The 22,152-nt window shown below is 43.6% G+C and overlaps 2 protein-coding genes across 3 annotated transcripts in view; one reads left to right on the top strand and one right to left on the bottom strand.

Moving 5' to 3' along the window:
- LOC309548000 (uncharacterized protein) overlaps positions 1–3,890 on the top strand; it is a gene marked incomplete at its 5' end in the record, with an annotated part of 69,014 nt that extends 65,124 nt beyond the window's left edge. Inside the window, one exon of the mRNA XM_082247985.1 lies at positions 3,724–3,890. Coding sequence (XP_082104111.1) covers positions 3,724–3,886 — 163 coding nt within the window. The 3' untranslated portion in view covers positions 3,887–3,890. The remainder of the gene's footprint in view (positions 1–3,723) is intronic.
- Positions 3,891–8,197: 4,307 nt separating this feature from the next.
- The window catches only part of YWHAE (tyrosine 3-monooxygenase/tryptophan 5-monooxygenase activation protein epsilon), a 54,430-nt gene continuing 40,475 nt past the window's right edge, over positions 8,198–22,152 (bottom strand). The window contains exons 4-7 of one of the 2 annotated variants that reach the window (XM_082244614.1): positions 19,098–19,304; positions 16,216–16,352; positions 14,234–14,277; positions 8,198–9,101 (exon numbers count right to left, since the gene is read on the bottom strand). In XM_082244614.1, coding sequence (XP_082100740.1) covers positions 14,270–14,277; positions 16,216–16,352; positions 19,098–19,304 — 352 coding nt within the window. In that variant the 3' untranslated portion in view covers positions 8,198–9,101; positions 14,234–14,269. The remainder of the gene's footprint in view (positions 9,102–14,233; positions 14,278–16,215; positions 16,353–19,097; positions 19,305–22,152) is intronic. The other variant, XM_082244613.1, reaches the window with a different exon arrangement.

Below are 22,152 nucleotides of genomic sequence, written 5' to 3'. Positions count from 1 at the left end.
GAGAGCCCGCGTGTGGAACTGAGCAAAGGGTATCGCCTCGAAGGCCGATACCATCAACCCCAGGCCCCGCATACAGGTCCTGAGTGACGAGGATGGGCTGTCCCTGAGGGACCTGATCTCGTCCCGCAAAGTCCGGAGCTTGTCCTCCGGCAAGAACACCTTTGCCTGAGCAGAGTCCAGAATCATTCCCAGGTAGGGAAGACGAAGCGATGGAGACAACGTCGTTTTCTGAACGTTGATGGTCCATCCGAACTCCTGGAGCGTCTGCACAGTGGTGGACAGATCGCGCACTAGGTCCTGGCTGGCACGTGATCTCAGAAGTAGATCGTCCAGGTAACCCAAGACCGCAATGCCCTGAGCCCTCAGTAGGCCCAGAACCGGCGCCAACACTTTGGTAAACACCCTTGGTGCCGAAGCGAGACCGAAAGACAACGTCACAAACTGGTAGTGGTCCTCTGCGATAGCAAACCGAAGGTACCGCTGATGACCCTAGAAAATGGGGATGTGCAGGTACGCATCCTTTAGATCTATCGAGGCCAGGAATTCCGCTGGACTCAGGGAGGCCACCACTGAACGGAGAGACTCCATACGGAACTTCCGAACGCGCACAAAGCGGTTCAGCGCTTTTAGGTCCAGAATAGGACGCACTTTGCCCTCCTTTCTGGGCACAGTGAACAGATTGGAATAAAACCCCCAAAACCTGTCCCAGTGAGGCACCGGGACAATCACTCCCTGAGCAAGCAGGTCCTGCACCGCTTGATGCAAGTCCTGCAGACGCCCCGGAAGCAGATAAGGATTGGAGGGAAAGAATCTGTCCGCCGGCCGGGAAAGGAATTCGATCTTGTATCCCGATTGAACGATTTCCAGAACCCACCTGTCCAATATCTGGAGCAACCAAGGTTGGAGGAAACCGTGCAAACGTCCCCCCACCCCTGAAACAGGTGAGGGCGCCCCTTCAGGCAGAGGCGGATTGTCCCGCCGCGCCAGCATTGCCGGACTTCTGCTTACCCACCCAGGGCTACTTCTGACTGCCCTGGGCCTTGAAGGGCTTGCCCTTGGATTGGTTCCGAAAGGCACGAAAGGACCCCTGATTGGATCTAGGCGCAGAACCCCGCTTGCCTCGGAAAGACTTGTTCTTCGGGTTCTGGGGCAGCATAGTGCTCTTGTCCCCCATGACGCCTTTCACCAGGGTATCCAACGCCTCGCCAAAAAGGCGAGAACCAGCATAGGGAAAATCAGCAACTGTTTTCCGTGAGGACTGGTCAGCCGACCAGCTCTTCAGCCATATCAGTCGCCAGTTAAGTACCGCGACACTAGAGAGGCGAGCCACTAAGGGGGCCTCATTCAAGGCTGCATCACACAAATACATGACTCCTTGGTGGATCTGATCCACCATTTCCAGCCGGGCAGGCGGAACACCATGAAACACGAGATTGCACCTAAGCATCTTAGTCCAATCAGCCACCGCCTGAGCCACCAGAACGGACGCGAAAAAGGGTTTGAGCAACGAACCCGCCACCGTATAGGAATGGCGAGCTAGAGACTCCAACCGCCGGTCCGTGGGATCCCGGAAAACCGGGGTATCCTCAGTAGGAACCAAGGTATTCTTGTTTAACACGGCCACAGTGTGATCCACCTGTGGAGGCACACACCATCGTGATTCTGTAGCCGGCGCAAAAGGATAAAGCAATTTGAACCGACTAGGTACCAGGAATGGACGTTTTAACGTGCGCCACATTTCATTAACAGTGTAATGAAATTCAGCTGGGCAGGGGAAAACCTGCACAGACTTGCGGGTCCTGTGCGTCCCAAATGAGGACACAACGCCCGGAGGACAGGCTCCATAGCAAGCTGCTTGATGTGGGGGCACTCAATAGGAGGGAGGGACCCGAGAAGAGGAGGATCTGGGCTGCCCTGTGCAAAACTACACACAGGAGGAAAGTATAACATGTTTGTTATTTAAAATAAAAAAAAAATCACTTTAAGCTAAGCTTTGCTATAAGTAACATTAATGGCTAAATAATAAAAAAAAAAAAAAAAATCTACATTTTGTACTGAATACCTTCTGAAAAGTAGTAGTGTGTTTGCTGGTACTAGTGTACCTAGGCAATCCTATGCTTAGTCTCATAGCTATATATTTATAGCACTGCTGCCTCTGACTGCTAGTCTTCGGTTTAGTGATGATGCAACTGTGTTGCTCACTGTTCTCCTTTCTGAATGTTTTGACATATGGAAGCAAAAACCTTGCCTCTACCTGATGGCAGTCTCCATTCACACATAGTAAGTCAGTAATGGAACAATAGATGCAGGAAGACCACTGGAAATACTCAATACTAGCACTTTGCACTCCACCTGCATTTTGTGGGCACAGCTTCAGATAAGTTCATCTTCCACTTGAAAATGGTGCTTAGCAGTATCCTCCATGAAGATGTAGGCAACTCTAAACCTTCTTTCCACTCAAGTCCAAAACAGGAGAGTAAAGTCTGTGGGCACAGATAATCTTTTCTGCTATAGGCAGAGCTGTTCGGTAATATTAAAGCAAACCTTTGCTGTGACAAACATGTAGGATTCTGCATATGCTAGGTGCCTGGCATTTAAGTGATCGCTATGGCTTCAGAATCAATCACTCATAACAAGCAAAGTCAGAAGTCCTGATCTGCAGAATTGTTTGATGTCATGCTTATATAGTGTGAAAGCCAGATGAGGTAGGCATGACAGCCAGGCATCTGGCCTTTGCAGACAGATGTAAGAAATGACAACTCCCCTGAAGGCCTGGTTCCCACTTCGGAGTTAAAGTGGAATTCCAGCCTATTTTGCAACTTTAGTGATTCCTGGAGTGCTCCCTATGCTGATCAACAATTCGGCATTTCCAATTTTTTTCAGGGGTCCCTTACCTTATTTTCAGGGCATTTTTGATTGTACTTCCTCCTTCTCCCCCCTCTGTGGCCGCAACCACCGACATCACGTCCGCCTTTGCATTGCATCCTGGGAGCTTTGTCATCACTCCCAGGAGGCTGGAATCAGGAAGAACTCCCAGAACACTCCCTGGAATCAGGAAGGACACAGCAGATTACACTGCGGCTTCAGATGCCCACATCCAAGATGGCCACGCCCAGACAGCATTTTTAAAAGTGATTTTAACTAAACTCCAATACTATACACCCTGTAAGTATGAGAATAGTGGTTCTGTAAAGGGCGACGGATTAGAATTATTATAGGGGTATTTTTTTTTTTGGTACAAAAGTTATTTGAGACTGAATTTCCACTTTAACTGCAGTGCATTTCAGCTACAAATGTATAACATTCATCCCACTAATTTGCAGTATCAAGCCATGGCAGGAAGAAAGAAGAAAATCTTATTAAAAAGGTTTTTTTTCTGAAACTCCCCCGTGCAAACAGACGAAACAAAAAAAAAAAAAAAAAACCTGACAAGTCATTTAAACTTGCATTGCTCCACAGCCAGATTGCACTTTATAGAGCATTTGATAGGTGATGAGGAGACATTACCCCCACCTGTTTAAACACCTCTAAATGTCAGGCTACCAAATGCATTGTATGCAGTTGCAGAGCAGCCCCATCCCTGCCAAGACGTGTACAGCCCTGGCCACTGTCTTCCCAAGTGTACATGACACCCCCCTATACACATTCAATCTAAATGATATTAAAAGTGTCTAGCTACATTTAAACTGATATAGACTAATGCACTTTTTATTTTTAAAACAGCACCGAGGATGCCAGTGAACTATATTCTGAAAGGCAATGGGTGGAAGCTGCAGACTTTTCAGCAATCAATTGGAAATTTGAAGGTTGCAACATTAACACATCTTTAAAAAGGATGTTCAGACTTCTGGTTTACAGACTTGGGATTGAAAGTCAAGAGGATTGAAATAGTTCCTTCTGCACTACATTCAAACAGCCACATGGCTATAGCCAGGGTCAAAGTTACCGCTATAACGATTGAATGTAAGCACTCAGCTGAGTGGTTACATGTGAACAGTGGTGGAGCTGGCAATTGATTTGTACGCAGGCAGCTTTTTTAGAACCACCAGGTGAAGGCAGATTGCTCAGATGCATGGTAACCTGAAGAGAGCCTCTGCCCAACCATGGGCATTGTTGCTGTGTGAATGTAGCCTTATACTGCTGCTCAAGAGTCATCCCCATGTTGGTTTCACTCCACCGAGCAAGTAGATGACCTGGGCCAAGCATGAAGGACAGAAATGCAAACAAAATTTAATAAAAGTAGTGAACTGTATTAAGTGTGCAGCCAAAAGATCTATTTCAAAAGACTTACTAGTGCACACAGATGGTTTGAGTCACATATGTTGTAGCAGAAGAATCATTTTTCTGCACACCCAGGGAACCACAGGTGGCACATACAGCTGGTCATAAAAACAAATGGTTGCACACAGCTACATTTGGGCAAAAAGGTTTCTGTGTATCTGAAAACGCACATGCTGTATATTCTCTGGATGCAGAACTTCCCCATTTGGGAAATGTGTCATACATGCATGCAAACACCAAAACATTGGTGTAATAGAATAAAAGCATGTACAGCCATTCACTTCTATGACTGGCTGTATGCAAAACCTGTGACTCCCCAAACATCAAAATGTTTCCTTAGCTATATACACCCTCTTCTCCACCAGTAAGCTGTAAAGTTGGACCACTATTGTGTGTGGAGACACCTGTGTCTCAATCCAACACGCGCCCCAGCCAGTTCTTGCAGAAGGAACGAGGAAGCCCCTTGATTAAATGATACTGCTCAATTCTGTCAATCAAGGTACCTGCCCAATATCATACAGCCAGGGGATAGGGGTTCATTGAAGGCAAGTGATATAGGAGCCCAAATCTCAACTAGTAAGCTCAAAAAAAAAAAAAAAAAAAAAAAAAAAAAAAAAGGGGGAACCACTTAAGGAATCCTGTGCTAATAAAATACAAGGCTGGTACATTTGGACATCCTGTTGAATATACTTTGCATTTGCACATTATGCAAATCAAGTGGTGACTTGCCTTCAACTTCACTAGCTGCATGCTTGTTATCAGGCAGTAGCTAAAAAGATATTGAGTAAAGAGCCAAGCAACTTGCACTTTCAGCAAAAAGGAGTCTTCATGCTTCTCAGGTTTTCTTTATAGCTGAACTCCAGGCAAACAGTCGAGTAGAGCCTAAGTGGCTCCCATATAGACTTTTTTGTGAATATTTAGCTATGTGGCTAAAAATGAGAAGCAGCACACTTCTTGAACTCGGTTGTGCAGCAGTATGCCGATATGAGGAGAACAGACTGCCTCCTTGTGCTTTTCCCTCTCCCAGCCCTGAGATCTGCTGTGCAGTAACTGCAAGGCTCTAATGTCAGGTCAAATTCAGGTACTCACTAACGGCATCTAAAAATGCATCAATACATACAAAGCTGCATTTGTTTGCGTTCTTTATATCTGCCTGGAGTTCAGCTGTAACACAATTAGCAGAAGCTGCACATTGTTAAAATCGCAATCACACAAATTGCAGAACTTTGTGCACTCACAGGATAATTAAAGTCTATCACCATGTGTCTTATAGTGCCACTAAAGGCAAAACTTTGCCTTCATTTTGAATAGGGGGTGGGTTATAGACCGTGTCTTTTTTGCCATCTGTGTCCCCATTAGGGAGATTTCCCTTTCACTCATAGCCAAAACAGGAAGGGTAAATTCCCCAAAATGACGGTTCCCTGGGGTGGCACCAGACCTAGTGTCCTCTCTGGATTTACCTTCTATTCCAGTTTTGGTATCAACCCATAATTCGGGATTACCTTTTAACAATGGTAAAGGGGAACTATTTTTTTTTTTTTTTTTAAGGGGGGGGGGGTGACTCCCCAATAGAGGCACAGACAGCAATAAAAACTGGATAGGAGTTCCAAGCCCGCTCCACTATGCAAAACTAAAAGTTTTGCCTTTACTGACACTGACTTGACAGCACCATGTGAAATATTTAGTTTCAAGATTAAAGCAAACCTGTCCAGAGATAAAAATGGCAGCTGCTGGAGTTGACCTAAAGAGTACCAATTGCCTGGCATTAATTCACTGCTCTCAAAACTTCAGTCATGACCCTGCTATATCGCACAGACCAGGAAGAGTCTGAATCCCTCAACTGCATACTTGTTCCAGGCCTTTGATTTAGGTTTGGTTATCTCCTATATATATGCAAATTAGATTAATTTTGAACTGCATCTGATGATTAGCATGACATGTGAAACAGATTTTCATGAAATTCTTCATATATGCAGTGCAAGCTTAAAGAGACCTGTGCGTTGCCTCAGCACTGCGGTTCAGGTGCGAATTCCAGGCTCCTTGAGTTCTATGGGAATGCTATGAACTGCACATGTTTAGCATTCAGTTCAGGATTTCAGCACAGATTGCTCTACATATTAGACACCATTTACTATGTATTGGCCAGCACTGAAAGGAAAAAAAAAAAAAAACACAGCTGTGACAAAAATCCAGTCTGGAGCCTTGGAAATTCACATCAGAACCGCATCAAAAACAGTTTTTTTAATGTTTTATTTGTAGTGAAAACTGACATACAAATTTGCACCGGACGTGTGAATTCAGCCAGTGTGTACTGATGGAGGATAAGCACAACAGCCAAGCAGCTAGCATTTAAGACTGGTCAGCACAGGCAGCCTTCATACTTCTCCCATGATGCAAAACACACATTGTCTTTAAGACACTTTGGTAAACTGGTTTTCTGACAAAATAAAAGTGAAATAGTTACTTTATGGATGTCTTTATTTTTATGAAGCCAATTACACTTGGGCAATATTGTATTTTGAAAAAAAAAAAAAAAAATACACCATTGAGAGACTAAAAGCTAAGCCGTTACTCTACTGATCTATTGTACTCCCTCCAACAATCAATACTTCAATAAAATGACATGGTTTGGCAAATTCTCATGAATGTTTAAATACTCATGTAGCAAGCAGTGAGCATATCTGCCTTCTGCTATGTTAAGCCAAAAATAGAACACAACCACACAGATGTTATTTGAAAAAAAAACACAGCTGCAGTGGACCCTTCACATACACAGCGACTTTACGGTGGGTGAATAGGACAGTTCTCATCCAGCCAATTAGTTTACAATAAAGTGGTGACATCTCTACCATCACCAACCTCCAGTAAACTGATGGACTGAAAATGTTTAGCCAACAAAATGGCTGTTCTGTGGAAAAAACACATCCCACTAAAATGGGTGTTCTGAGGTGGTGGGGGTGGGGGGGGGGGGGGTTTTGGGGCTGGGAGAAAATCAAACAGATGTTCTTAGCACAGTTAAAAAAACAAAAAAAAAAAAACAAACACTGTAGCCCCCACCCCTCTCTTCCGCTACTGTTAACAGTGCTATGCAAATTAGGTGGACAAACAAACTCTGATTCACTAACAGATGGCGCTGCTAACAAGAGCAGCCCTTGTGAAAAGCAGGGAGCTCTGGGGGTAAAGGAAAAGGTAGCCCACCAAGTTATGTGCCAAGACCAATATATTCGTTTTCATCAGAGAATTTTGGTAAAGGCAAAGTTCATCTTTTGAATAAAATTGGCTATGCAATCAAGCAACCAGTAGGAATGGATGAAGGGGAAAAAAAAAAAAACCTGTAGCCAGCAGTTAAGAAAAAGGTTTTAGATTAAATGCCATACCTGTAAGACCACGAGCAGCACCCTAACAGCTTGGCCCAAGAGTACCATTGTAAGTGATCAGCCTTGTCCTGCCTAGAAGCTAGGACACCATATGTTGAGCATTCACCTCCAGCATCACTCCCATGCATGTACAGTGTACCCCCACATTTTGATCAAGGGGGAGGGCTTGCTTCTTTGATACTGGGGGGATCAGCTCAACATATTTTGTCCTAGCTCCTAAGAAGGATGGGATGATCGCTTACCAAGGGATTTTTCAAGCAGGCTCTGGGGGGGTGCTGCTCAAGGCCTAACTACAGGTATGGTATTTAAACTAAGCAACTTTTTTCGATGCTGCACAGCATTTAACCTACTGAGGCCCCTTGGCTGCACAATCAAACATGTTCAAAAGATGAACTTAACCTTTAATGCTAAGAGTTTTGGATGAATCATTTTTGTCACAGGCATATAGGAAAAACAAAATGAAAGCTGGTCCTTAAGGCTACTTTGACTACTAATACAATATCTTTACACAGACAATAAGAGATCAAGTAACGGTAATATTTGGCATTTTTAATTTAGGTTTTGTTTATTTAAGTTTAATGTTAATTCCATGCTGTGTTTCAGTAAGAACAATGACAGATTCTGTATCTGTGGCTCCAGTCAGATATCCAGTAGTACAAATTAGCTTCAAGTTACACATACTGAACAAAAGAGGTTGAGCAAGAGAAAAGGAGGGCAGAGGGGGGGAAGATAGAAAAACAAAAAATTTAAACACGCATGCAGGCTATTCAACACCAGCTCCAATGCTAACCTGCTCTGAGGAGGGAAAGTAAAAAGGAGGCAAGAATGAATAAACACGGATTGTTGACGTGATACCAGCACCAGAGTTTTCAGCGACATTTTTGCACAGTTTTGAAAACACTTTTACAGCAAAAACCACTACAAGGACATTCTGAAGCAATCTGCAACACCAAGCTCTAACCACATTTTAAACAACAGAATGAAGTTCAGTTTCAAACATTTAGAAAATAAAAAAAAGCCACCACACAAATTCTACAGTGCGATTGACTCTGGTCTGCCCTACGGAGTAACGTCTTGCTTGTTCTATGTGTTTCTAAGAGGTTATAGTGCTGGATGGCACGGAGACAAACTAATGCTGAAAAAGCCTCTATGCAGTCCTGTTAGTGTCTTAAAAGAACCTAAGATGGCTGGCAGCAGCAAAATCCACAGTCATTCACTCTTGCCTTTTAGAATTCTTAAACTGTGTAAAAATGATACACCCAACTGGGCAGGAACCTAAATCCTGAGAACCAGTGTAAAAGTCAAATTTTGATGGTCCTCAGAGTGAGACGGGATATTTGGAGGGAAGGGGCAGTTGGTTAGAGAGGGTCTCTTCTTGGCTTTTAATGTCTCACTGATTTTCATCCTCCACATCCTGCAGTGTTTCTTTATTCTGATCTTCACCTGGAAAATAAAAAATTACATGAATAAACCGGTAATCATGGCAACTCAGAATCTAAAAGATCAATAACCGAGAAGGCCATCAGAAAAACATGCAAGTAACTTCATATATGGACCATATAGGGAATACATATTGCCAGCCTGTTCCTCAAATTTACTGCAGAAATTCAAGACCTGCTGGAATCTTAACTTCTTCACATTTTGGTTCTGCCCTGAGATAAGAGAAATTTTACAGAAAATTTACAGACATCGACTTACCAGACTAACCGCCTCAAATCGCTCCAAAAACATACTTCAATCTATCCTCTGCCACTTCCTTAACCACTTGCCGACCGCCGCACGACTATCTACGTCGGCGGTCAGCCCCTCACAGGCAAAGTGACGTAGGGCTACGTCACTAGCTTGTGAGGGTCTAGGGAGCGAGCGAGCGCGCCCCCGGAGGCGCGCTTCCGCGTGGTCACGGACCCCCCCCCCGCGCGTGTGACCGGTGGACCCGATGTCCGCCGGCCACTCTGCGATCGGCGGGGGAGAGGGAGAAAGTCAGGCGGCTTGTGTAAACAAGCCACCTGTCATTCTCCTCGGTGTAAAAACACTGATCACACGGATCTACTATGTAGATCCGTTGATCAGTGTCCTTACAGCTCAAGCCACAGCCAATCACATAAGAAAGCACGCCCCTAGGGACACACACAGACCCTCCCTCTCAAATAAAGTTAACCCCTTCACTACCAGTGTATTTTTACAGTAACAGTGCATATGTATAGCACTGATTACTGCAGTAATGTCACTGGTAACCCCAAAAGTGTCAGTCAAGGGTCCGATCTGTCCACCGCAATGTCGCAGTACCGAAAAAAAAAAAAAAAAAAACAAAAATGACAAATCTTTCCCTTTGTTAGTAAACGCGATAACTTTTACTCAAACCAATCAAAATACGCTTTTTGCGATTTTTTTTACCAAACATAGGTAGCATAAAACAAATTGGCCGAAAATGTTAAAAAATTTAGATTTTTACATTTTTTGGGGGGAATTTCATATAAAAAAAAAGTGAAAAATATTGCTATTTTTGCAAAATGTACGCTCTTTGTTTATAGCGCATGATCAAAAAAAAAAAAAAAAAAAAAAAAATCACACAGGTGATCAAATACCACCAAAAGAAAGCTCTGTTTGTGGGGGAAAAAAAAAAGGACGCCAAATTCGTTTAGGTACAGCATCGCACGACCGCGCAATTGTCCGTTAAAGTCATGCAGTGCCGAATTGCAAAATACCCCCTGGTCAGGAAGGGGGTAAAATCTTCTTCCGGGGCTTAAGTGGTTAAAATGAAGACACTATCCCCCTCCATAGGCCAAGTTTCAGTCTTGCACAGCCATTCTCTACACCCAAACTGAACTGAAGTTTGAGCTTTCATACTTGGGGATACTTAACCCCATTACCCCATTCACTTCGCTACACTGTGCCTCCTATTACAGCATTTAATAGGACTAACTTTTCCCTTGCCTCACCCACATCCAACTTGGTCCCCGATCATTCCCTTTTACCCCCCTCAATCACCCCTACCCTTTTATGGGACAACCAAATTTCACATTAAATGCAGTTTGACATGATTCACTATGGTTGTAAATACCTTAAATGTAAAACCCGTTTTTGGTTCAACGTATGGATTGTACATTTTCCAATATATGATATTGTGTACTTTAACCCCCCCCCCCCCCCCTTCACGTAACTCTGCTTTCATTGAAAAAAAAAAAAAATCAAAGGGGGGCATGTAGTTCCTGAAGACACCCATAATTTGCACCACCAACTGCTAGTAGCAAAAATGTATATAAACATCTTAATAGTCAGTGAGAGATATTGGAACCCAAACAAAAATGACAAATTTGTTATTAGAGAATGTACAATGTATATGTAAAGCGCTGCATAAATTGACAGCGCTATACAAGTACCAATAATAATATTATTATTATTATTAATAGAGAACAATTTCTCTTGTTGTAAATCTAAAGTTGGAGAACATTATTCTGGCACAAAGATAAAGTAACTGTCCTGCTAGTCCAGTAAATCTGGCCATAGATTATACTCCCCCCCCCATTCAGCCAGCAGGCTGAATGAACGGAAAAAAAAAAAAATTCCCATCCACAGAAGTGAAAAGAATCCCCAAGAATCGTATTCTGGACAGCAGGACTGTTGCTGCAGCCACTGATCAAACAAATTTACTTTTGTTGAACAGAGATGACCGCACGTGGAACAAAATTCAGCCAGTCCCTGCTGAACCAGCAGAATTTCAATCCATCTATGGCCAGCTTTAATCATGTCCACTGCCCTGCCATCTTCAGACGAAATACCTTTCCTTACCATCTTGAAGGCTTGAAAAAACAGGCTGGAATGGAGAATGACTACCACCTTTCATTCAACCACCCATTCATAGAAGCTATAGTACAGCTACTATGAATGAAGGGGGAGTGGGGAGTGGACATAGTGGGCACTCTGAGTGCATGTCAAATGTCTAGCACTGTTAGAGGTAAAAAAAAAAAAAAATTTAAGATATGCTGTTGCTTTAAAGCAGGTTAAACAGCATAGTACTTGTGTGGTCCAATCTGTCCCTTTCTATGCTGTAAAATACCTGGCTGTTACTGTGTCCCCCCCCATGTAAACTGACCACAGTAATCATGGCTGCTGATCCATGATACCATGGTCAGTTTACATGCCTGTCATCCAGCCGTCTCTCCTCTCCCCATCCCTTCCTGCCTGTCAGGTCCTGTGTTTGAGCCATCTCCTCCCCATCCCTCCTGTCACTATTAGTAGCTGGCAGTAAAGTCAGTGAGTATCATTACTGCCAGCCCCTCTGTTATACCAAGGTATTAATACAGAGTAAAATATAGGGGATGAGGTTTATACCAGCTCTAAGGAGTTTCAGTATATTTATTAGACTGTTTAAAAATGGTGGTGTAAGCTGCCGCCAACTTACCTCTAAGGTAGAGTGTAACTGATAAAGTGCAAGGGTTGTTGGTGTCGGCGCTACCACAATATTAAAATGTGAAGGTAGTGTGTATACTGTGCGTTTTTTAGTGAGCATAAAAACGCACACTTGTTACAGGTAGCTCGATTCCCATCAGGTACTGCAATACAAAGTAGCCTCCATTGCGTAGTATGTAGTATATAGATTGAAACAAGTGCTATAGCCACTCATGGTTTGGGAGTTCACTTTCAACGTGCAGGGTCCGCCAGGCTGTGCCGCTTCCGCGTTCCACTGGCCGGAACCACCGCTACCGGAAGTGACGTACTGACGCAATAAGTCACGCCCTACGCGTTGTCACGTCGTCATCTGGAGCTCCAGATGTACCTGATGGGAATTGAGCTATCTGTAACAAGTGTGCGTTTTATTCTCACTAAAAAAAAAAAAAAAAGCACAGTATACACACTTTCACCTTCACATTTTAATATTGTGGTAGTGCCGACAACAACAACCCTTGCACTTTATCACTTAGAGTAAAATGTTTCTTTAAAATATTGAAAGGAATGTGGTGCGCTACTCATAACGGTGAAAGCATCAAGATAATCACCACAAGTGGGTGGAGAAAAGCATCATGTGGCAAATAAGGTGTATAAATATATCCTAAATGTGCACAACGCAATAAAAAAAAAAATTTAGTAAACAAAAGTCTGTAAAGTGCTTCTTAGCAGTAACTTCAAACAGTGACTCAAAACCAAAATTTGTGCAGTGCTCCTTAAGAAATAGATAGCTCATTGTTCTGAATTCCTTTCACAAAAAAAAAAAAAACCTACGTGCGCAATGGCTGCTCACCTGCAGCACAAAAAGGGAATGTGCAGTGTATGATCAATTCAAGATTCCCCTAGAGCTCCTTTAAATTCTAGACTCCTTTTCAATACCACGGTATGTGCGGCTTCAAGATCACACACACACACACACACACAAGTCAAATTTTTTTTTAGACTGATGTATGTTCTGGAATGCGGTTTGTTAGGACTGATCTTTGTGTCCCATATATTTCAGTGAATGTGGGGGACCCCCACGTGTCATTTAATTTTTGCAATTAAACGTTCCAGGACAAAGAAGAAAAAAAAAAACAAACTTACGGCAGTAAGGTGCATCCAATAATAGGGTGGCATTAATACTGCCCTGCTCCTTACTATAGAGCAGAGATGACAATTATGTAGGCTGTACCTACTTGCACCCCAAAAGGGATTAAAAAAAAGGGGGGGGGGGGGAACACCTGGCAATGAATAGCCGCTAATTCACAAGTCTGAAATCTGTCAATCAGCAGCTGGCCGCACCTAATCCTGCCCACTGCTTTCTGCATTTATAGCAGTCTGTTGCTACGTGTGCAATGATGAATGATTTAGTTCAGTCAAGGAATGTAAAGAAGTGGTTTACATTATAGAGCATGTGCATCACACAGAACCTGAATAAGAGGAGCTTTTAGTTGCATTATTAAAGGACCATACCTCAACCCAAAAAACTTTAAAAGTACAGCACAGATATTTAACATCACTTACATGAGATAAAGTGAGCAATAAACCTTCTATACTACCACAAGAACATTTGAAAATTATACAATTAGAAGTAATAAAGCTAATCTATTCAATATCCCACGATATCTGTACTTCATGCAACTTTAACACGATTAGTCCATCAAACAAGTGTTAAAAAAAAAAAAATATTCTACATATGAAACCAGAAGGCAACTGCAGAGGACTGCAAACAAAATCCATCACTAGAGCCTGACACAGAAGGCTGTTTTCCCAACAGGATTGCATAATTTATAGTGTTAGTAAAATGTTAATCCAAAGTTTTATTAGAAGGGGAAATGGGTAAACACACTTATCCAGACAAGACTAAAACACTAAGTCACAATATAATCAAATGTAAGTTGTCTTAAAGCAAATTAACCTTTATACTGAGCATGCATTGCTGTCTATAGCTGATTAACAAGTAAAAAAGCACAATCAAGGATATCAGTAGTGATGATGCCATGCCCAAACATCTATATGGTAACATCCCTTTTTAATGCTACAACTGAACAGCTTCAGTGGAAGGATCACACAGAGCAGACAGATGCAATGGTTAAGAAGACAGAAAAACAAGGCTGCTTTGTGAGGAAGTCATTACAGCAACTTACAAATAATATTTAGGAAAGAGACACGTGGATTTTCCTTTAGGAATCTACATAAAAAAGGGAAGAACAAGATCATGTGGTGATGTTAAAAGCATAGGAAATCCAAAAGATAGCAGCCCAGCGATGGATGAAGACAGACTAGACCTCAACGTTGAACGCATGTCTTCAGTGAAGGGCACCATCACTGCTTTGCACTTGAGGCCATTTGAGGTCTCTCAGAAATTGTACAGTGACTATTACTACATAAAAAATAAAAACACGCAAAAGAAGGTTGGCTATCCAGGAGAAGCTCCCAAGCATATGGTGTTGAATGAAAGTTGCTTTTGATAGGAAAACTAGAGATTTTTTTTTTCCAGTTAAATGATAAAGGCATGGGGCAGCAGTCCCTCTTTGTCCTTCAGTGTAGCCATATATGTAGAGGCTAAAATCCTACCCAAGCTCTGGAGCTCACATGATTTGGCCTTACAGTTACCAATAAGGCAAACTAAAGTTTGAACTCCATTTGGTTTTGCATGATTGCTGTCAGGAAAACTCAAGAGCCTAGGCTTATTCCCGAAGTCAAATAGGGGTGTCCTCACCAAATTCTGTGTAAAGAGCAAACACTGCGAAACTTTGCATACTGATCCTGCATCATCTGCTGACTTTACTGACTTTTGCTTAAGAGTCAATACAAACTAGTAAAACCAGGACAGTCAGCCAACTAGAATTCTGGGGAGATGGTTCATGACATCCCTCAAATTTTTCAGTGCAGGTTTCTTCCTTTAAGCCTCGGTTCACACTTATGCGAGTGCGGGAAGGCTGCGAATCCGCAGCCTGTTCCCGCATCGCACATGCACCCCCGGCAGTTCACACTGCCATATGCGATACGCTGGGGGTGTCAATGTAATATTAACGACACCCCCAGTTTGATCGCATATCGAGGTGCGATTGTGCAGTTCGCACAAGTGTGAACCGCTGTGCGATCCGATCCTGATGCGGCTGCCAAAAAGGGTCCTGTGCGTTTGCTGCGGCGTGAATTTAGCCATACAAACTGTATGGCTAAACCTCGCACCGCACAGCCGATTGCATGTAATGAAGGAGCAGTGCGCTCCGACATTACATGCGAACCCCGCACACGCACAAGTGTGACCCGGGGCTTAGGGCTTTTTCGCACATCCGTCAGACGGACTCTGTTATCTCAGCAGGGGATCGACAGCTGTTCTCCGCACTGTGTGGAGTCAGAGCCCCATACATCTCCATGGGGGAATCGGATGGGAACGGACCATCGGTCCGTTCTCATCCGATCCCATGGACTGATGGAAAATAGGGTTTCCGTCCAGATTTGACGGATCGGATGTTAGCGGACATGTCCGCTGACATCCAATGCCCCATAGGGATGCATGGGGGGGGGGGGGGGGGGGGGGACTGTTCATATGCACCGAAAAAACTGACAGGTGGATCTGAACGGACCCAGCCTGTGTGAAAGGGGCCTAAAAAGGAGCGCAGCTTTGTTGGAGGCAGAGAAGCTTCAATTAAAAGAAACCACCACCATAGCCTTTAAAGAAATGCAAGAAGCTTGCAAAAGTGAACTCAAACTGGGAAAATTTGGGTGGATTTGGCATTCAAGGAAGAGAGAAATAAGGCGGCATTTAGAAAAGTCATGTAACAAAGATCACAGCTGGAAAGCAGATGATTTGAGATCAATGGACAGTATGTGAATGGGAGCATAAAGAAATTTTATTAGTGTACGGCTACAACAAGGGTGCCAGCTTGTCAAAGTAAAGTGTCTGTAGTATGGGTAAAAACCCCTGTCACCTTCAAAAAGCAAATTGTATTGGTGATAAATGCTCAATACTATTGAGAATACTATTGTCAGAAAGTTCCTGCCTGGATGGTAGTGTCCCAGCATGGCTATAAAGAAAAGCCAGCAGGATTTTTAGCCTTCTCAAAGCTCTTCAACATAAGATGCAGAATTAAAAACATTGTGATGTACAAAGATAACTTACCATCTCCTTGCATATCTGAAGTCCATAGTGTCAGATTATCACGTAACAATTGCATGATAAGCGTGGAGTCCTTGTAACTTTCTTCACTCAGTGTATCCAGTTCTGCAATTGCATCATCGAATGCTGCTTTTGCCAACCTTTATTAAACAGGCCATTGTTAGTAAAGCTTACAAGTCTTTGCTGCCTTGCATTATTGCTATGTCATAAATTACAATTTTCATTATGATACAAAGTCACTACATCATTTTCTGTATCTCAAGACAAATGCACATACAATTCAGTGGATCTCCTTAACTCCTTTATGAAATGCCATCACATGTGCAGCAGGCAAAAGTGTGGGCTCTAGTGCCAACATGCAGCTTAGCGGCCGTTGCTTATGTGCTGAGAGCATGCTTACTGTGTGTTGCAACAATGCATTAACACCACACAACAGCAAGAGATCACCAGCACACCATGTACAGACAGACATGGCACAAACTGGAAGTAGCAAGGTTTGGAGGCCACTAATGGCTTCTTCATCAGGTATCACTGCAAGCCTTTATGCACCCAAGAAAAAACCTTAGTGGCCTCTAAACATCACTTTCTGTTGGAGATATTAAAATAAACATGGTGTACTGGTGATACCTTGGGTTGGAGTTGTGCTTTGGGGGCGCCAGTCACCATTTCTAAAAAGGACCCTCGTGTGACAGGGTCCCATTGCTGCATGGAGTTTGTAGGCAGGTTAGTGTGAATTGCCCCTAATGTTCTGAAATGAATGAAGTAGCCATGGGGTTCCACATCCGAGTTATCAAGTGGGGATGAATTTCATCAGCACAATTCTACTGCATTATTCTACGCTTAGCATTTAGGCCAACTATAAGTAAATAGGGTTTAAAAGTGTACGTTTCTTTAAAGTGGTTGTAAAGGCAGAAGGCTTTTCATCTTAATGCATTCTATATATGAAGATAAAAAGCGTTGTGTGCAGCAGCCCCCTCTGATACTTGCCTGAGGTCCATCTATGTTGCAGGAGTATTTAAGATGCCCGGGACTCCCCTCATTGGCTGAGACAGCAGCATGGTGCCACTGGCTCCAGCTGCTGTCAAATTGAGCCAGCTAGGAGAGAAAGGGGGCAGGGCCAGGCCATGGCTACATGTCTAAATAGACAAAGGGAGCTGTGGCTCAGTGCAGGTGCCTTCATAACAAGCTACTTGCTGTGGGTGCACTCAACAGGAGGGAGGGGCCAGTAGCACCAAAGAGGGACCCAGAGCAGAAGAGGATCTGGGCTGCTCTGTGCAAAACTATTAGACAGAGCAGGTAGAACACATAAAGGCCCGTACACACGATAAGAAAATCAGAAGGGCAATTGCGTCCGACAAACGATCTGCCGATTTTCGGATTGTTGGTATAGTGCTTTCGACAGCCGATTACTGATTTTTGGACGACAAAAACTGGATGTGCAGGCTATAAAATTTTTATCACAAGTCAACACAACGTCCGATTTTCGCATTAGTAGTTTTCGTCTGAAAAAAATTTTTAAGAGCAAGACTAGGCATGCTGTTAAAAAACGAAAGAACACATACAAAACAATTCAACACGTTATTTATGAAGGTGAATTCTGTTGTATGAGAATTTTCGTATGAAAGTAACCTTCACTTTCGACATGAGACTAGCATGCAACAAAAAAACGGACAGATCATTCGATAATCTGATCGTGTGTACGAGACTTAAGTCTTCTGCTCTGGTTCAAAGTGAATTAAGTCTCCACTGATTGGGTCTGTGATGCAAGGCTGCTGCCCAACACCATGTTGGGTCATACAACCCAGAAATATATGGCCTCAGGCACATGATCTATAAGATTTATGCAAGTAGCAAGATCCTGTGTAAAACGTCTTCCGTGCTGAATCTGAACTCTACATACAGTGCGAATAGTGATGATGCGTACAGATAGCTAGTATGGCCACGTTCTCACCTAGTGAATGACTCAATTGGATCATTCACTAGGCAGCCACTGCTCAAGGCGGACAAGTGTGTGTAATCCGCTTTTGCCACCTCCACCAATTAAAAAGCTTTGGCGCTGAATGAGTCATTTATTCAGTAATGCATGAGCAGAACATCCGCTTTAAGTCAACGAAGGCAGAGGTCATTCTGTGCACGTCCCGTATAAACAATTCATTCAAACAATTCAACAGTGTAATCTGCACCCGCTGATTACACACTATTGTTTACATGGCAGGCCCTTAGTGGAAGCAGGGTCCAATTCACTGTACACAAGAAAACATAAGCACTAAGGTTTACATGTGTACAGTATAGAAATATGGCCAAGCAATACAATGGATACAGATTTTTCAACTTTTGGTTTATACACTGCAGTCTAAAACCGACTAAATGTGCATGGGCTCATAACACGGCCGCATTCAGACCCATATAAAAAGGATAGATCTTACACAGCAAAATCGTACACTGGTATGCAGGAGACCCATCTGCTTAACGACAACCGACAGGTAATATTTAAACACTTCTATTCACCACTTACCTCTCAACCCCCCTTTTTGTAAAAAGGCTTTAATCTTGGAGCTCTGGTTTGTTAAAATGAAATAGCACCCAATTATATTTGTGCTTGGGTATAGAGAGCTACCAAGGCAGCCAAAGACCGATTATACAATTAGTGTGTCTATCTACAAGAGCTCTACACTTTGGCCAAATGACCTAGCACTTAATGCAGGATACTAAGACTATTTTTTCTATGGGATGGGGTTGTCACATTACCAATGTTCATGTATTTATATTATGAATTATCTACACATTTGTACATTAACATACACCAACACATATGCACAGCACTAGTCAGTGGGAAGCACTATGAGGAAGAAAAGGGGGGAAAAAAAAGTCAGTTTCATTCTTACCTGCATGCACGGTCAGGGGAATTAAGAATTTCATAATAGAACACGGAGAAATTGAGTGCGAGGCCTAAACGAATGGGATGTGTTGGAGGAAGTTCTGTCATTGCAATATCACTTGCAGCCTTATAAGCTACCAAGCTATTCTCCGCAGCTTCCTTCCGGTCATTGCCAATGGCAAACTCTGCCAGATATCGGTGGTAGTCTCCTTTCCTAAGAATATAGAATGAGTTATGCATAACTTAACATATCAATCATAATTTCAATCATAAGTACATCTAAAAATAGCCTCTTTAATGTTAGATAGGAGTAAGTCAACTTTCACCAGGCAACATTGAGTTTTAAGTACACTTGTTACTGGGCATATCCTGTTTTTACCTACAGGCCAAATGAGAGCAAGTATTTTCAAGCAAAAATTAAACATTCTAACAAGACTTAATATAATGCTTTTACTAGCAAGCAGAAAGCCCTCAAAATCTTATTTTAAAGCTACCATTGTGAAAAACAGGGGCTCCTGCAATCTTTGGGAATCTTCAGGCTGAGCATTTCCAGGCATTTGGCCACTCCTTTCCTAAATTGTCCCCTGATTCTTTGACCCAAACAAGTGCACATTTGTGCCATTTACACAGCCCCCCAAAAACTGATACACAAATGTATAGAAGTCAAGTTCACTGCGCAAGAGAAAAAAAAAAAAAAAGAAAAAAAAACACACAAACACACTCAAAAGGGGACTAATCCCCTCCAACGGCTGCCTGTAAAACCTTGCAGCAGATAACATCCACCTTATAAATGTTGTGAAAGTGCGCACAAACAACCAGCCTTGCAAACCTACACCACTGACGTCTGATAACAGAAGGCCTAAAAGGCAATAAGCGCCCTCGTAGCAATGAGGATCCTGACCCTCAAGCAGTAGTATACTGCTTTTTGCAACTTTAACTACAGGTAAGCCTATAATAAGGCTTACCTGTAGGTACAATTAATCTCTCCTAAACCGGCATGGTTTAAGAGATATTTTTACTTCATGCAGCCGCTCACGCGAGCGGCGCATGCGCTCTGAAGGTCTGCGCGGGAGTGAAGTAATCGCGGCTACGGCCAATCACAGCGCCGGAGCCGCCGAACCCGAAGAGACGCCAAGGGATCATGTCAGCTCCCACAGCGGTGTCCGTGTCGGGGCTTCGTTCTAAGGTAAGTATTACATAATGAGCTAGTATGCATTGCATACTAGCTCATTATGCCTTTGTCTTGCAGTGTTTTTTATTTTTTAAGTATACAACTGCTTTAATAGAATAAGCCTGCACCACTGTCTGCCTGATCCATCTGGAAATGGTCGCAGCCAGCCCCTTAAGGGAAGTCCATCCGTAAGGACAACTGGGGAATTAGATTTTTGGAATGACTCGGTCACCACCCTTTACACTCCGATTGCCTGAACACATCCAAAGAATGTAAGGTAATCTTTTTAGGGTGCTTCGGCCACAAGGAAGGCAACACAATGTCTCAATTTGAATGGAAACCAGAGATGACCTTTGGAAGGAACGACTGGCATGGATGAAGCACCATTTTATATCTCTGTGAACCACCAAGGTGAACAACAAGACAAAGCTGCCAGCTCCAATGCCCTACGTGAAGAAAAAAAAAAAAACCAAGGCAGCCAAGCAAAGGAATCTTGCAAATATTTTCCAACAGCGGTTAGTGAAGAACTGACAGCACCAAGTTTAGATCCAACGAGGGCAATGGAGACTGCACTGGGAGGAGCAAAATGGCAAACCCCCTGAACAAAGGTGTGATCCAAAGAATGCATAGCCAAAGGACAATGAAAGAAAACCACCAAGTCCGAATCTGGCCCTTGATGGCATCAGAGGCCAGACGCTGCTCAACACCTCGGTGCAGGAAAGCCAGACAGTCACCGAAAAAGGAGCAGGGGTGAACCCCATGAGAGTCACACCTGCAAAGCACACTCCTCAAACACCATAGAAAGAAAGTAGATTTACAAGGTTTGCAGCAATGTGGGATATACCGATTCAGACAACCCTCTATCCAGCAGCAGGCTTCCGACAGCTAAGCCCTTAAGCCAGCGACTAAGGCAGGAAGGAAGATTGGCCCTTGGGCCAACAGATCTCCTCGAAGAGGAAGTTTCCAAGGAGCATCAGCAACCAACTGTATCAGACCTGCGTACCAAGACAGGCGAGGCCAGTCTGGAGCCACAAGGATGGCCATAATCCCTTTTGACTACAGAGGAAACATGGCAGAAGTTCTAGAAGAGGAAAAATGTATAGCAGGCGATACTGACCCCAAAGGAGCCACCAATGCCTTTGTGGCAGCCAGAAGATTCTGCGACCTTGCTACGAAAGTCTGTACCTTCCGAGACAAGACCAACAGAACCACCTCGGGGAGTCCCCCACCAGAGACAACTGATGAAAATCATCAGGAGGAAATGTCCAGTATATCGATCGGTAATCTGGATTCCAACAGTCCAGACCCCCTGAGCACAACCCGTAGCAAAAACATGACCCCACTCAAGACAGGCTGGCATCCGTGGTGACCACTGTCCAGTACAGGGGAAGGAAGATTTTTTCCCTGTCGAAACACTGGAGAGCGAAGCCACCATATTAGGGACTCCTTGGTGCCCCGACTCAACCGGATCTGATTGTCCAGAGACTGCAGAGTCTTGTCCCATTTGGTCAGAATCTCCCCTTTGCAGGGACCTCGTATGGAACTGTGCAAACAGAACTGCCTCAAAGGTAGACACCATCAGGCCCAACACCTGCATGCATATCCAGAGTGATAACCATTTGTTGGACAGCAGGAGGCGAATTGCAGCCTGCAATTACTGGACCCTCTCGTACCCCAGCTCATCGGGATCAGACTGCCTAGAGACTGGATTCTTGCCCCACAAGGCAAGAATCTCTTTGCAAAGGTCTCGTGAGGAACAGTGCAAATGGCAACCGCCGCAAAGTCCTGAAAGACGACCGACTGCTGGACAACAGGAATCAAATTCATCTTCCATATTTTGGAGCTTTTCCCATGGGAGGAACACCCTAGCTGAGGCTGGGTCCAGAGCAGA

This window comes from Pelophylax lessonae (genome assembly GCF_965119305.1).
Source record: "Pelophylax lessonae genome assembly, chromosome: 2".
NCBI lineage: Eukaryota > Metazoa > Chordata > Amphibia > Anura > Ranidae > Pelophylax > Pelophylax lessonae.
The sequence above is the reverse complement of the archived record's forward strand: the minus strand, read 5'-3'. Positions and strand labels throughout refer to the sequence as shown.